This window comes from Lemur catta, chromosome 8 (assembly GCF_020740605.2).
Source record: "Lemur catta isolate mLemCat1 chromosome 8, mLemCat1.pri, whole genome shotgun sequence".
Lineage (NCBI taxonomy): Eukaryota > Metazoa > Chordata > Mammalia > Primates > Lemuridae > Lemur > Lemur catta.
In genome coordinates this window covers 19,273,261-19,289,889 of record NC_059135.1, presented here as the reverse complement: position 1 = coordinate 19,289,889, position 16,629 = coordinate 19,273,261, and the positions used below count along the sequence as shown (strand labels likewise).

The following is a 16,629-nucleotide window of genomic DNA, read 5'->3' as shown; positions in this document are numbered from 1 at the left end:
ACCTCTCTCTCCTCTCTCCATCTGTCTTTGTCTCTATCTCTCTTTGCTCTCCCTTGCTCTCCTATTTATTTCTCCTCTCTCTAGCTGTCTCCTCTCTCTAGCTGTCTCTCCCTCTCCCTCTCTCTCTTTCTCTGTCTCTGTCTATCTCTCCTCTAGCTGTCTCTGTATCTCTCTGTCTCTCTCTACTCTCTCTCTCCCTCTCCCTGCTCCCCAAGATACACCCACCCCCACACACACACACACACAAATGCCTCCAGCCAATGTAAAGCACCAGCCACTCGATGTACAAACTGGAGTGAAGCTCTACAGGAAGGCCGCTCCCCGGCCTGTTTAGAAACGCTCGTGTCTCTAGACATGTAAGTGCCCCCAGAGTTCTCCCCAGATCCAGCCTGCCCTAATTAGCAGTGGTGTTCCGCTCGTGTCCTCTGACGAGCCTCCAACTCTGCCTCTGATGAGCCTCATTGATACTCGGGGGACCGTAAAACAGGGACGAGAACCAACTGCTCCAGCCTGAATGAGCAGTGCCTCCCAGCAGCAGGGTTTGCTACGAGCTCGGGGGCCTCCCCGCACGGTCTGACCCACTCCTCACTAAGGGCAGCCTCCTGCCTGCAGCCTCCCTCCTCCCAGACCTCGCTCCCACCAGGGTCTTCTCACCCAGTACTCACAAGTCAGGTTTCATCGGGGCACAGGAAAGGTGGAGTTCTACCATTAAAGTAAAAAACTAAGAATTTTTTCAAAATATTGGTCAAGGTGAAAATGCAGGAGGGTCGTGAGCTCACTCAGCAGCATTGGTGGTACCCGTGACAGCAGCCAGGCCCTGCGACCCGGGTCCTGCACAGCCCCTGCCCCAGCCTGCTCTCTCTCACCCCTGCTCTGCCACCCAGCTGGCGCACCAGCCACTTTGGTTTAAAACTTCGGACCCTTCGGGCGGAGAGACCAGAACAGAGAAAAGCCTGTAGCAAGCAGCCTGAGGAGAGGCAGCTTGGGCACCTCCAGAGAATTCAATGCAAAGGCCCTGAGGTCTGGGCCAGAGAAGCCCTGGGAGGAAGGAGGGAGGAAGAGGCTGCAAGTCCAGAGCTTCTCTTTCTCTCCCTCCCCTGCATAATGAGTCCTAAAAGGTTCTAAAGAAAGCGAGTGTGGCTGTTTTGCCCCCGGCCACCATCTGCTACTGATGAATATTTTATGAACTTCAGGCATTTGAGAAGTCGCTCTGATGTTACATGCTAAGCAGAAGCTGCTTTTATTCTCCAACAGTAAGGTGAGAAAAGTCTCAGATTTCGCCACTAATCCCACCCAGGAGCACAAGACCCAGTGGATCTGGAGTCTTTAATTTCAGGGTGATCTATAGCAAAAAGGAGACTCAAGGTTTGGAAAGGCTAACCTCTATGCCCGGGACGTGGTTGCAAAGCACTAGCTGGCATCACAGCTATTCACCAAGAGGTCCCCAGGATTCCTCACTGACAACAAGGGCTGCGTGTGAAAGATTGCGGGAGGCCCCACTAAATGCTGTGCACACAGCCTGGCTGCTGGCACTCGCAGTTCCTGGGGCTTTACTGCTGTCCCACAGGCCGTGTGTCAGCTTAAGACAGAAGCTCTGAAATATCTCCAGTAAACAGTAACCCAAGGTCTAGGAAAACAGACCTCAAGAGGCTGTTCCAGTCCCTTGACTGACTGCTCAAGCCCTCTTTGTCTGACTCCCCACTAGGGACTGGCGGGCCTGTCAGCCCCCTGGCTTCTAGACCTTCTTCTTCCTCCTTCAGTGGAAATGTCCCTGGGGAGCAGGTGAAACGAAGACCTTTTCCCTCTCCATCCTTGCCTTCCTTCCCTCCTTCCTGCCCACCTGCCTTCTGTCCTTCTCCCTCCTCCCTCCCTCCCTCTCCTCCTTTCTTCTTTGTTTCTTTCCCTCTCTCTTCCTTCCCCCCTCCTTCTCTCTTCTGTCTTCCTTTCTTCCTCTCCCCTTTTTCTCTCTCTCTCCTCTCCCTTTCCTTTTCTCTGTCTCTCTCTCCCCTTCCTTTCTTCTTTCATTCATTCTCTCTTTACTGTTTCCAGGACAGACATTCTGGCTACTGTCTCTTACCTGGTTGATCCAATGTTTAAACATGTCTTATCCCCAAGTTTCAACAGTGTGCTGTCCATTCTGGAGCCTTTCTCAGCCCTTAACCCCATAGGCTCATGACTCCTTCAGCATCAGAGATACGCCTACCTTGACATGAAGGACGAAGAGCACAGCGCAGCCCTCTCTGGCTCACACCCCTCTCTGATGTGCTCCTACCCTTCCGGCTTCCCACCCTCAGGGCTGAGGCAGAGCTCCGTGAGTCCTGTGCCGTCATCGGCACTCTGCTCCCAAGGCTTGAAGAGGGTCCTGACAGGCGCCCTGTGAGGCAGGTGGGGCAGCCATGGCTTTTATCTTGTCCAGCTGAGAAAACGCTGGGCTCAGGAAGATGAGACTCGGTCCTTGGTCTCTTCCCTGCTTACACTCACTCCTGGTCATTTCATCCAGTCTAGTGTCTTTAAATATCTACATGAGGAAGATTCCCAAACCCATACCTGTCTCCCCAGCTCGGACTTCTCTCCCAAATTTCAGACTTTCCATCTCCACTTGAATGTGTAACAGACCACACGAGCTCCAGGTGGTCCCAACCGAGCACCTGATCTTCCCACTAACCCCGGCCACCAGCAGGCTCCCTGCTCAGATGACAGCCACGCCACCCCTCCTATCACTCAGGCTAAGACCCTGGAAGTCATCCCCAACTCCCTCCCCCCTGCACCCCATCCACCAGAAAATCCTATCGGCTCTACGTTCTAAACATATCTACCTCTACCACCACACCCGGAGCCAAAGTTTCTCATGTCTTGCACAAGAATTCCTGAAATTTTTTTTTCACTCATCTATTCTTTCTCCGGTTGCCTCCCACCAACTCTATTCTTAACACAACAGCCAAAGTGGTTCTTTTAATGTGTAAATCGGATCATGTCATCCCTCAGCTCAAAACCCCCCAGTGGCTCCCATTTGACCTTGAGTACAAGCCAAAGGCCCGCATTGGTCCATAGGGCAGCCATGACACCCTGACCTCTCTGCTGTTCCCTGAGCCCCCCAGTCCACCCTGATCTCAGAGTGTGACCCCTGCACCGGCTGACCCATCTGCCTATAATGCTTTCCTCCGGATACCTATTTGCCTCACTCCTTCCTCTCCTTCAGATCTTTCTTTAAACACCACCTCCTCACCAAGGCCTGCCCTGACCAATCTACTTAAAATTGCAAACATGGCCCCTTCCTTGCTCTGCCTTTTCTGTTTCCTATGCAGTCATTTATCTCCTGGTTTACTGTTTCTTGTGCCCCCCAGTCCACCACTAGAATAGAAGCCCCACGAGGACAGGCATCTACATCTATTGTGCTCAGTGATGTATCTCAAGGGCTTAGAGCAGCGCCTGGCACATAGTGGATGATCAGTAAATATTTGCGGAACGAATGAACTCTTGCTTCCCAAGTTCACAGGGCTCTGAACTGCAGAGATGAGGCTGGAATCTGTGTCTCTGGGCTCCTAGACGAGCTCTTAACATTTTCAGCTGTTTAAATGTGTGAAGGTCGGGCGTGCAGTCTTGTGGGGGGAAGCAGATGATGAGCACGTCTGCTCGTGTCAGATGACAATAAGACTATGAAGAAATGCACAGTGAATAAGGGAGGGGGTCAGGGAAGGACTCTCTGCTACAATGGCTTCGAGCAGAGATCTGAATAAAGTGAGGGAGCTACCCGTGCAGGTAACTAGAGGAAGAATATTCTAGGCAGGGAGGACAGGAAGCACAGAGGCCCTGAGACAGGGCTGTGTTTGGTACATCTCAGGGACCAGGAGGAGGCCAGGATGGCTGAAGGATGACCATTAATTACTCCTCCTGTGCTGACTTTGAAGTCTACACCACGCCAAATAGCTTCCAGCTGGAAACCACCCAACAGTCCGCCAACAGTAGGACAGATGAACGAAATGAAATATACCATAAAGCAATAAAAGAACTAAGCTACACACAGCAACGTGGACGAATCTCACCACGTGGGGCAAACAAAGTGAGTCATACGAGAACACACAGTCTGATCCCATTTCTGTGAAGTTCAAAGCAGGCAAAACTAAAGTACATCTTTAAGGTGCACACACAGGTCATAAAGCTGGAGGGAAAAACAAGGAAATGACTATCACGAAGGTCTGCATGTGATCAGGAAGCAGACAAGGGGCTGGCAATCGCTATCTCTTGCCCTGGGAGGTGGTTACCCGAGTGTTCCCTTTATACTTGTTCTTCCCACAGTAAATACTTTGGTATGTTTGTTGTCTGTGATATCACACATACAAACACAAGTTTTCAAAAGTTTTTTTTTTTTTTTTTTTTTAAGGCTAAGTAAGAAGTAATTCAAGACACTGTCAAACAGTTCAAGGGCTCTTTAAAATATACACACTGTCTCACCAAAATTATTTTCTAAAAAGGCACAAAAGCATAGAGTACATGGTATATACTGGGCACAAACAAACATTTATTAACCAGACTAAAAAGGACTTCATTCATTAACAGAATATACTATTTTACCCAACACTTAGGCAGAATTTACTTTTTAAACAAAGGTGTAGTGATACAGTCACTTCAAGATATCTAGAGACTAAAAAGTTTCAGGAAACCTAGATCACATGATGCGTAAGAGAAAGAAATTTCATCTTCTAGGGAACTCCCAATGACACTAAGACTGACTAATGCCAGTCACAAAGAGAGAACAGGGATGCTGTGGGCTGCCTGAGAAGAAAACCTTTAAAAGTCATCCTTGTGACTTTTGAGCAGTTGACTTCCTATAAAGCACTCAGCTCCTACTGTTGGGCCCGAGGCCCTGTTCTAGGAACAGCACCCATGGCCCTCTGACCCTCCCCATCTCTCCTCTGTCTTTCAAGAGGGAAAAAGTGCCAAGCTTGGAAGGGGATTCTTGCAGCCAGGGGCACCTTCCTACAGTAAAAGCCCTTGTGCCCCTGTGTCTGGCCCCGGGGCTACCAGCTTTGCAAACTGCAGGTTTCTGCAGGGATGAGGTGTGCCAGCTCCTCCCAATCTGCTCAGAGACCTGGCTCCGGGAAACCCAACAGCATGTTGTGGGGGAAAAGCCAGGCCATCTGGGCCCCGGTCTGAGAGATGTCACTGACACGAACACATTCACCAACATTTTTTAAGAGCCCTTCCAAGGATAGAAGATGATTTGATCAGCTCAAAGGTCATGTGAGCCCACAAGGAAATGAAAAACTCCACAAATGTAAAAGATTATTGTACCTCTAGAGCTGGTGGTGATCCCCTTTTAAATGCTACAAGCCCTCCCTTACCCTCATCCTTCTTTCCCGCTGGCACCTGGTTTCGCCAGCCTCAATGCAGGAAAATGTGTCTCTTCAGAAAGTCTCATACTTCAAACACAATTTCTAGCCCACGCCACATAAGCAGCTAGTTACACACGTCTCTGTGTACTAGAAGGGCTCTGTGCTTTCCACGGCTTCGAAATATAACAGGATGTGAATCCCAGCTCAGCCTTGTGTGCCTTTGAGCAAGTTACTGAAGTTCTCTGTGCCTCAGTTTCTTCAACTACCCAGTGGGGATTACAGGCCTAATTACAGTCAACCCTCATTATTTGCAGATTCTGCACTTGCGAATTCTCCCATGCACTAAGATTTACTTGTAACCCCAAAATCAATACTAGTGATGTTTTCGAGGTCATTCGTGAATATGCACAGAGTGGCAAAAAATTTAGAGCTGCCTCAGGTGCACACGCTCAGCCAAGGTCAAACAGGCAACGCTCCGCCTTCCTGGTTCAGCTCTCAGACTGGAAACAGGTGTCCCTTTTATGGCCTATTTGGTGTCACTTTTTTTTGCTTTTTTGTACTTTTTGTTGGTGATCTCACTCTTTAGAATGTCCCCCAAGCATGGTGCTGAAGCACTAAAATACATGTTAAATAGACAGGCTTCGTTCAGACGTGAGATACAGTGCTGTTGGCTGTGAGGTCAAGGTTAATGAATCAACAATATACTATATTAAATAAGGGGTCTTTAAGCAGAAACACATAAAACAAGGTTATATATTGATCAGTTGTCAGAAATCTAATCCTGCAATCAGCTTGCAGGAGCCTAACCCTGCATGTCCTCTAGGAACAATGGTTCAGTATTCACTGATTAAGTGTTCAAGGTGACTTTATAGAACATAACTGCCACAAACAAGTATCGGCTGTACCTGATAGGGTTAGGGTGAGGATCTCACTAGCAGATATAAAGCACTTACAACAGTGTCTCACACACCGTAAGTATTAAGTTCAACCTGCCAAGGATCAGGACAACAATTGTCAGAGACATTCTGCTCCTCAGTCTCAGTCTCTCCCCTATCCAGTGCGACCCAGACGAAACCATTTCCTTACAGCCTATGGGCCACGGAGGGAAATTCAATTCTGTTTTGAATCTGGCCCATAGCCACAGGCCTAGATCAACTCCTCTTTAGAACAACCCCTTGTGTGGGCACAAAACAATCATTTAGAGCAAACTGAGATTTTATTTCACTTTTCCCTAATACCAGTTCAGACACTAGAAAATTGAAACACTGACGTCTATTCTCCATTCATCGCCCGCAGATAAGGGCATCAATTCTGCTATGAACGGCAGCTGCGAGTGGGCATTGAGACGAACAGGGCAAAACAGATTTGGAAACTCACGATACGGTCCGCTTGTGTGGCTTAAGAGAGTGCCACGAATAAAAACCCAGCATGGTTGCTCATTCTTTCCATTTCTTCTTTTGCTTCTGAACAACCAGACAGTCATGATGATGATGCTTATCAATAATTAACAGCCCGTAAAAATTACAGATTATTAACAACTATACATCCCTGAGAAAGTTCAAAGTAATTCTTGTGAAAGATGCTTTGGCGCATGACGCACACAGAGCAGCTGGCTCCTTTGCATTCGGATTTGTGGCGGCAGCTCCGGGAAACTGACAACACATGCCCTAAATGTTTCTTTTAATGAATAACATGAAACCTTCGACCACAAAATCACTCACTAGTTTACAGACGAATGATCAATGATCTGGCCATTCCAAAACAATCCATGGCACTATCATCCTCTTCTCAATGCATCCTGGCTTCTTATTGTTGTTCTGATCGCTATTTACCCTACTTGAGAAATGTGCAGGGGAGAGTGGCATACAGAACCCCAAACCTTACAGAGATGGTTGATAAGGTGACTCTTACATGACTCAGCCCTAAAATGAGGATAAAGGAGAGAAAACACTGAGTATACAACTGAAAGGCTGAACAAGACCTTTGGCTTTCTTTGGGAGGCCTGCGTTAGGGTCAGGCCTATGTGCTTTCTCCAGGCCCAGACTTGTTCTGAAGCTTGCCTGCATAAAAAGTGCCCACACAACTCTTTGCTGGTCAGGCAGCCCTGGGCAGCTGAAGAGTTGAACAAAAGTTCAGGATTCACTTGTCCTGAGTCTTCAGGCTCCTTCCCGGTACTGCAGACAGCACCGTCGTGCCTGCGTTCCATGGCAGGGCAAACAGAATGTCAGCTGACACAGTCCACAGGAAGAGGATGAGGGAGCCTGGAATGGCCCTCGAAGATCACAGTTAAAGTCGGATCTCCCCATTTTACAGAAGAACAAACTAAAGTCCAAGGAAGTTAAGAGACAATCCCAGAGTCTCACAGCTGGATAACAGTTGAGGCTGGGACTCGGGTCTCCTAACTCCCACCGGACTCGGCTTACAGAGCCAGGTTGCTTCCATATTTAGATGGAAGAACTAATAATAAGGAAAGACATGGAAAAAGGGAAGGAGAAAGGGGTTAGAATGGGCAGGGCTAAGGCTAGTGATATCCAGTGATTTCTAGCATGTAAATATATGTTACTTTTGGAAAATATTTGGTATTTTTCTGAATTTTCTGCAATGCAACTCATGGACTTTGAAGTCAGACAGACACTAATTCAAATTCTGATTCTCCTACTTTTAGCTGTGGCTTTGAATTATTTAAATTCTATTTTTTATTTATTTTTTTTTTTTTTTGAGACAGGGTCTCTCACTCTGTTGCCCAGGCTGGAGTGCTGTGGCACAATCATAGCTCACTGCAATCTTGAACTCCTGGGCTCAACCAATCCTCCTGCCTCAGCCTCTCCAGTATTTGAAACAATAGGCATGTGCCACCACACCTAGCTTTTTTTTTTTTTAATTTTTTATAGAGACAAGGTCTCACTTTGTTGCACAGGCTGGTCTTGAACTCCTAGTCTCAAGCAATTCTCTCACCTTGGCCTCCCAAAATGCTAAGATTGTAGGCGTGAGCCACCCCAGCCAGCCTGAATTACTTAAATTCTTTAAGCCCTGAGTTCCTCCTCTATAAATGGAGATAACTAACAACTATCTCACTTGGTCCTAGTGACTATTAAATGACAATGCATGTACAGAAATCTCACTTATGCAAGACCCAATTTGCAGTATGCACCATGTTTAAGAATGCTGAATAGATTCACTACAGAGGTCACCTCTGGTGCTGGGAACAGGATGCAGCTATGGAGGGCTATGTCGGGGCTCCACTCTATCGTGAATATTTTCCTTCTTAAGGTGGGTGCTGGGTATACTGCTTTTGCTTTATTATTCTTCATAATGTTTTGTCTACATATATGTTTAAAAATGTACACATAGGAAGCAATTAATAAATTAACAGTTGTTATGATTATTATTAATCAAAAAGTAGTTCTTATTCCATGCAAAGCACTGTGCTGGGCACCACAGGGAGAACTAAAGTGAGTAAGATTTCACCCCCTGCAATCCAGACTAGAACCTCTGGTCTCGCTGGGATCACAGCACCCATCTTCTCACTGTAATGCCGGGCAGGATGCAGTAAGTGACCAGAGGGGTAAAAAGAAAGAAAAGAGACACCCTAACTTCTTAGACTTTCTAAGTCTTCATCAGAAAGGTGGCGACTGAAACTGAGCAGAGTCTTTAAAGTGTAAGAAGTAAACAGAAAGGTGTCTCCACTAACAATTATGGCACCAGAGGAGAGACCAGCATGATTAGGTTGAATGCAAAATCTGAGAACAGGGGAGGAGGAAATGGAAAAGAAAGGACAAATGGCCTGCACAGAGGTACTCCATGTCCACAGAGAAAAGAACATCCAATTTCTTTCTCTTGTAACTCTCAGGAGAGCAATTTTCATGTAATTATACAAGGGGGCAAAAACCACATTTCAGTGCCTAGCAAACAGTAAGAGCCTAATAACTACTCTCTTAATAAACGGATATTACCTAAATGGGCTCGCCCCCAGAAAGAGATCAGTAATCTTTCAATACCATCTCAAATGTAAGCTTTCAAAGCTGTGCTTCTCAAAGGGTGTCCCCAGACCAACTGCCTCAAAACCTCCTGGCTTAGGGAGAGGCCCCTCCCCAGATCCAGTGAGTCACAGTATTTGGGAAGGGGTCTCCAGAGCAGCATTTTAAGCAAGTCCAACAGGTGATTCTAGGGCAAAAATACGATGGTGAAGAAGGAGGTGGGGGTACAGTTGACTATTCGTTAAGATGTTTGTTCGTGACACAAAGGACAGCAGAGAACAGCAGCTGAAGGGCATGGCAATATCAAGATGAATTTTTAGTCAGGGGATTTACTCAGCAGATTTCTAGAGAAAGAATAAAGAAAGAAAAAAAAAACTAGCGGGACAGAGAGAAAATACAGATACAAATCAGAAAAGGCACAGGCATTCCCCTTCAGGCACGAGGTTCCTGGGAAAAGCAGAAGGACCAAGGTCAAAGACATAAGCAGCATTCTCAGACTAGCAAACAAGCTGAGACCAAGAGCTGTTTTTCCTGAACTAACAAGAGTCCCTGGTGCGTTTTGGAAAAGGATTGGAGATGATCATGCACACAGAGGACAAATGTCATCTCCCCTGACCCTATCTCGTCCAGGCACTGTTGCCTTGGGGAGTAAAATAAAACTGGAAAACCATTCTTGTGCACAGTAAAGAATTTGGCTTGGGAAAAAGAGATGTATGAACAAAACTTTTTTGTTGATTAAAAACAACAACATAAAGGATGATAAATAAAGATAATAATTCAGTCCATCTGCCCATATGATTTCACCACATCAAGATTTCAAACCAGTCACTTTGGGAAACATTATGGCAGTTTCTCAAAAAAATTAAATATACAGTTACCATATGACCCAGCAATTCCACTCCTAGGTATTTACCCAAGGAAACTGAAAACAGACATCTATACAGAAACCTATGTGTACGTGAATGATCAAATCGGCACTATTCATAATAGCCAAAAAGTGGAAACAACCCAAATGTCCACCAACTGCTGAATGGATAAACAAAATGTGATGTATTCATCCAATGGAATATTTATTACTCAGCCATAAAAATGAATGAAGTGTTGATACATGCTAAAACACAACGAACCTTGACAACATCATGCTAAGTGAAAGAAGACAGACACAAAAAGCCACATATTGTTGATTCCATTTATATGAAATGTCCAGAATAGAGCCAGAAAGTAGATTAGAGGTTGCCTGAGCAGGAGGTGGGGGAGTGGGAGAGTGACTGCTAATGGGTATGTTGTTTCTTTCCCAGGTGATGAAAAATTAGACAGTGGTGATGGCTGCACAGCTTTGTGAAGATACTAAAAACTACTGAATTGCACACTTCTGAAAAAATTAAAAATAAATTTTAGAAAAAGTTTCACACTTGACCTTAGGATGACTTGGGTAGGAAATATCATGCAGGTACCTATACACACACACACACCACTGTTCCACATGTCCATTAATAAGCTGCTCTTCCCAAATATTGTTATATTGAAATGGTGCCAGAATGACACTAAACTACATAAGCCCAGTCCACTCATATTCACATGCTCAGAATAATAACAATGATAATTAATAACTAAAATTTATTGAGTGTTTACTATGTGTCAGACACTATACTAAGCACTTTATATGTATTATCTCCTTTCATCTTTCACTGTAACCCTTTGAGGTATGTACTATTATCCCCATTTTACAGGTGAGGAAATTGAGGCACAGATAATTTTAATAACCGTGCCAGGTCACCTAGTTGGATGAACTGACTCATCCCGGCAATCTGATTCATGGGCACTGTGCTATTCTGCTGCAACTGGCCCTGTCTTCCTAAAATCACTTGCAAAATTCACTGACTTACAACATTCACTGGAAATAAGCCAAGACAGGAGAGGATCTACATTTTAAAACAACAAAACTATCAACTGAAATATCAGTCCTGGACAGAAAATTGGAAACACCCAGGGCTCTGAGGATGAGACTAAGCTGAAGGCTGTAATTCTTGTTACTAAGAGCATTGACAAGTTGACAGTATAACTCAAGCATAAAATTCTAGATTGTTACCCACTACCTTTTAGATGAGGGATAATTGGGTTTCTCCCTGCCTATAATAATCTACAAATCTAAGTGGGACTCCCATCAGCAAATGCAATCAAAAACGTTGTGTATGTATGTATGACTGTTTATATACATATAATACAAATGACATACATGTTTATGCTCGTGTGCTCACTAAACAGTGAGGAGCAGATGGTAAATTCTAAGTCTTTTTAAAATCACAGGAGAGGCTAAGTGACGTATCTCAGGAATGGAAAGCCAAACACTGTACGTTCTCACTAATAAGTGGAGTTAAAAGATGGGTGCACATGGGCACGAAGTGATATAAAAGACATAAGAAACCAAGGATGAGGGAAGGCAAGAGGGAGGGGTGTGGGATAAAAACTAGCCTATTAGGTACCATGAACACTATTCTGGTGATGGGCACACCAAAAGCCCTGACTTCAGCATTATACAAGATATTCATGTAACAAAAACACTTGTACCCCTACCCCTTTAATTAATATTTTGAGATAAAAAAATATAGGAGAGGATGATGAGTAAGGGCAAAGTAATCAAAGAAAACTGCCTGAGAAGCCTTGAGAAACAGCACTGAGGAAGGGGCACTAAGGATAAAGGTCACCACTCGAGGCTACTTGCAGGAAACAAGAGTGGATTGTTCCTGCAGCAGCAAGGAGTGTGCAGAGTGGAATGTGCTGGAAAATAAGAGTGGACAGGCAGGAAGGGGTTACGTAAGATCTCCAAAGTCAAGGGAAGTGTTTGGACTTGATAGAGTAAGAAAAGGTAAATCATTCTTTAGAAAAAGTTGCAAACGTTCATAAGAAAGAAACCCTGGCTTCAGTATTTGCTTACCCAACCCTGGAATTCCGCCTTAAATACTGTTTCCCAATCTCATTTTAAATATTCTGCTTCTGTCATACCTACCCCTGAGGCATAACCTAGTCAAACCTTAATTTCAGTAAACTCGAGATATAAAATCATTGCTTAAAATCACAGCCCTCAACAAACCTGTATTTTATGGTCTCTTCACAAAGCTTCCTAGCATATTGCTTAATGAGCATTCAATTTCCTCACACTTCGTGGCTTAACCTAAACGGAATCAACATAGCCTCGTGGATAGGCTGTCCCCTGATAAAATAGGCATTTATCGTGTGAACAAGATTTCCTTGTGCTCAGTCACCGAAACAGGCTTCTTTGGGTCATAAAATTGAATGAGAAGCATCCAACTTTTCTGCCGAGTGAAACCGAAATCCTCAGTCGCCTATTCCCCGGTAATGCACTTGACCCCAGTAATACACTAGACTTCTCTCCCGAACTCCCCGCCCAGGCGCTGCACCTGAGTTCTTGGCACTGTCCTCAGGCATCCAGCTGGGTCTCAGGTGCCTCTGAGGATCTGTGCTTTGAAGCAAAAGTCTTACCCAAGGAACAAACCCACGATATCTTGTACGTAAGGCACCAAGGGGCTGAGCTGGCGCCTCAGTGTGCCCACACAGCAAGTCCCCTCCCCAACTCAGGCACAGGTACCCTCCCTCCGCGACGCTCGGCCACCAGGGGTCCCCGGATCCCGCCCCGCTGCGCGCCCACCTGACCAGGGGCTCCTTCTCGGGCAGGGCGGGCTCCTCCAGGCACTTGCAGGGGCAGCAGCAGCACACGATCCTCAGCCAGTCCCTCAGCCCCATGGAGAGCGAGGGCCCCACCGGCGCCGGGAGCCTCGGAACAAGCCGCCGCAGCGAGCGATCGCGGCTGGGGCGCGGCCACCGGGCCGGCGTCCAGGTGCGGGGACAGTGGCGGCCCGGGCGTCGCCGGCCGGTCCGTGCGCATCCCGCTGTGGCCGGGGACGCGAGCGAGGGCTGCGGGCCGCGCGCCTTTCGCTTGCGTTTTGTTTGGGGCTTGGGTTTTCCTGGGGCTTTTTCCCCCCTCTTTTAATTCCCGGAGCGCAAATTGGGGCGCATGCGTCTCCGAGGCGCCCCGCTGCTGCCCTCTAAGGAGGAGGCGGGGACTCCAGCCAGACCGCCAAATCCCAGGGCACCCGCGGCCGGCGAGCGGGCTGGGGGCGGGCAGGGAGGGGAAAGCCCGCGGGCCGCAGAGCGCGAGGTCGAGCTGAATCTACTCATGCCTTTTACGAGATTCCCTGCGCAAGGAAATAAAAGGTCCTCCCTCACCTCCACACGCCTTCAAAGCAGGGTTTAAGACATAGTTTTGACTTGTCAGCTTCACACAGAGTAAAAGCAGAAGAATATGGATTAAGGCGTTATAGAGGTGGGGTTATTTTTAAGTAATATATTCACAATGATTTGAAAAATCGTTTTCAAACCTCCCAGTCCTTGACTAGCCCCCTCTAAAAAGGTAACCACTTGTGAATTTCCGGATCTATTTATGTGCTTATTTATCTTGTCAACGGAAAAAAGCCAAACTCTGTAAAACAATTTTAAAGAGATTTATTCTGAGCCAAATTTGAGGACCATGACCTGGAGCCGAGCCCAAGAGGCCTTGAGCAAGTGAACTGGCTGTGGCTGGGTTACAGTTTGGCTTTATACATTTCAGGGAGACAGGGGTTACAGGTAAAGTCATAAATCAATACGTGGGACTCATACATTGGTTTGGCCTGAAAAGGTGGACCATCTCGAAGCGGGGGCTTACAGGTTTTAGATGAGTTTAAATATTCTTTGGCTTGTGATTAGTTAAAGACATGAAGCTTTGTCTAAAGGTTTGGAATGTTTTAACATAGTTGCTGTTTATCAGAGACAAGCCACCGGACATAGATTTGTTATGTAAATTGAGGACTTGTAGGTTTGTCTTGCATACCCCTAGCCTTGTTAATGGGTTACAAAGGATGTTTCCAAGAAGGAAGGGGGGCATGATGAGGTATGTCTGACCTCCCTCCTCATGGCAGGCAATTTAGTTTTAGGATATTCCTTTGGCCAGGACGGGGTACATTCAGTCAGCCAGTGGGGGGGGGGTGAGCCTTAAAATTTTATTTTAGTTCACAATATGTTTGTTTATATAGAGATGTATTTATTTGTGCTTATACAAACTTGTAAATATATGTACATATCTTCCTCCTCTTTTACCCAAACAATGTCATACCCCACACATTCTGCACCTGGAATGTTTGGCTTGGTATATCACGGAGGCTGTACCACATCAGTACCAGGGTATCTTCCTCTCCTTTTTCAGCAGTTGCATGCTACAGCCTTGGGGATGCCCGCATGTTATTTAATGAGACCCCTACTGATGGACATTTAGGTTGGCTCCAGCCTTTTGTTATTAAGATTGATGCTGCCATGAATATCCTTGAACCAATCAATGTATCTGGACACTTCTGCAAGAGACATTGAATAAATGCTTGGCAGTTGAATGCTGGTCATAGCATTCAATTTTGATGGATCTTGCCAAATTACTCTCCAAAGAGATAATCCCAATTTATACTCTGACCCGCAATGTACGAAAATATCAATTTCCCTATACCCTCACCAATACAAGGTGCAATCTAATTTTTTGTCTTTGCCAATCTGGTTGATTCACCAAATATTTATTAGGCATTTGTTTTGTAGCAGGCCTGTTCTGAGAGCTAGGGATACAGCAGTGAACAAAACACAAATCCTTATTCTCGTGAGGCAAACATTCTAGTGGAAGAATTAGACAAAAAAAAAAGAAAGAAACAAAAACCTGAGTTCATTATTTAGTATGTGAGAAGATGCTATGTACTATGGAGAAAAATAAGGCAGGGGAGGGGATAAGAAGTGTCAGGAAGAGGTGGGGGGTGGGGAGAATGGTGCTTGTACTTTTAAGTGGTGTGGTCCGGGGATGGCCTCCCTAAGACCGTGACATTTAAGCAAAGATTTAAAAGAGATGAGCAAGCTAGCCAGGATACCGGGGAAGGGTGTTTCAGGTAGAGTGAAGATTATATGGAAAACCACAGAAGAGAGAGAATAAACTATAGGGTGCCTGAGAAAGAGTATGGACTCCAAGGGCCCTAGAGGGAAGGGGCCTGGGAAAGAGTTGTAGGAGATGGTGGAATACAGGCCCTTATAGGACATTGCAAGGACTCGGGGTTTTGCCTCAAGTGAGCTGAGCAAACCTTTGGAAGTTTTTGAGTAGAGGGAGTGATACAGTCTGACCCAGATGGCAATAGGATCCATTGGCTGCTGTCTGGACAAGAAACTGGGTGCCAAAGGCTGTTTTAGGGTGATGCATATGGAGGCCACTCTGATGATTCAGGAGAGACGTGACAATGGTTTATACCAGGGTGGTGGCAGTCAAAATGGTAATAAATGGCTGGACTCTGGATGGAATTTGATTGAAGGTAGAGCCAACAAGATTCGACAAAGCATCCTGAGTAGGATGTGAAAGGAAGAAGGGAGTGACTTGAAGGTTTTGGGTTTACAAGCTGTGAAGGTTGAACCGCCACTGACTGAGGTGGAGGGGTGTGGGAGGAGCAGATTTGGAGGGGTGAGGAGGAAGAGAGAAAGTCTATTTTCAGAAGTGTTGATTCTCATGGGCGGTGTATTATTTTTAAAAGTGTGTCACTTCGCATAGATACGTCCTGCTCTGGCTACAGTACGAGGCTGAGGGGACCCATCAAGTGCGTGTTCACTGGGAGGCTACTGAGGGGTAAGGGAAAATAACAGAAGGTCCCTGTGGCCTCTGACTTAGCTGAGGAGACAGGATATGGATCCATCATGAAACATTAGCAGGACGTGACAGAGCACCAGCTGTCACCAGACAGCACCGTGTCGTTTATCACTTGCAACTGGTGCCAGCATGGAGGCTGAGTGTTATTGTACTCAGAGCCAGAGCAAACTTCCTACTGGCTGTAAAATTTCCTTGGGTACAAATGACTATGTTCTGAAATCGGATTTTGGATTTTGAGTCAATCCACCTAGCTTCAAGTAGAAAGTGGATAAAGAGGGCTGCCAAAATGTGAACTCAACGAGCAACAAGATGAAATCTAGGGTCTGACAGCTGCTATTAACTATTGGAGTTGGATTTGTTGAGAATGGAGAAACTAGATAAAGTATTCAGCTCCTGAAAAGTATAGGTGCTCTGCTCCATTACTAACTTGGATTTTCAGACAAGTCACTTAATTTTCCTGAACCTCAATTTTTATAACCTGTGAAATGATGATGACAAGTTTTGCCCTATTAGGCACAGTTGTGAGACTCAAGTGAGACAGTTTAAAAATGATAAAGTCCTGTAGAAATATCAGAATTCAACACTACTGATCAGAAATCCA

The 16,629-nt window shown here is 45.9% G+C and overlaps 1 protein-coding gene across 1 annotated transcript in view; it reads right to left on the bottom strand.

Annotated features, from left to right (window-relative positions):
- The window catches only part of MREG (melanoregulin), a 52,689-nt gene extending 39,315 nt beyond the window's left edge, over window positions 1–13,374 (bottom strand). Inside the window, exon 1 of the mRNA XM_045559265.1 lies at window positions 12,978–13,374. Coding sequence (XP_045415221.1) covers window positions 12,978–13,072 — 95 coding nt within the window. The 5' untranslated portion in view covers window positions 13,073–13,374. The remainder of the gene's footprint in view (window positions 1–12,977) is intronic.
- Between the last annotated feature and the right edge of the window lie 3,255 nt (window positions 13,375–16,629).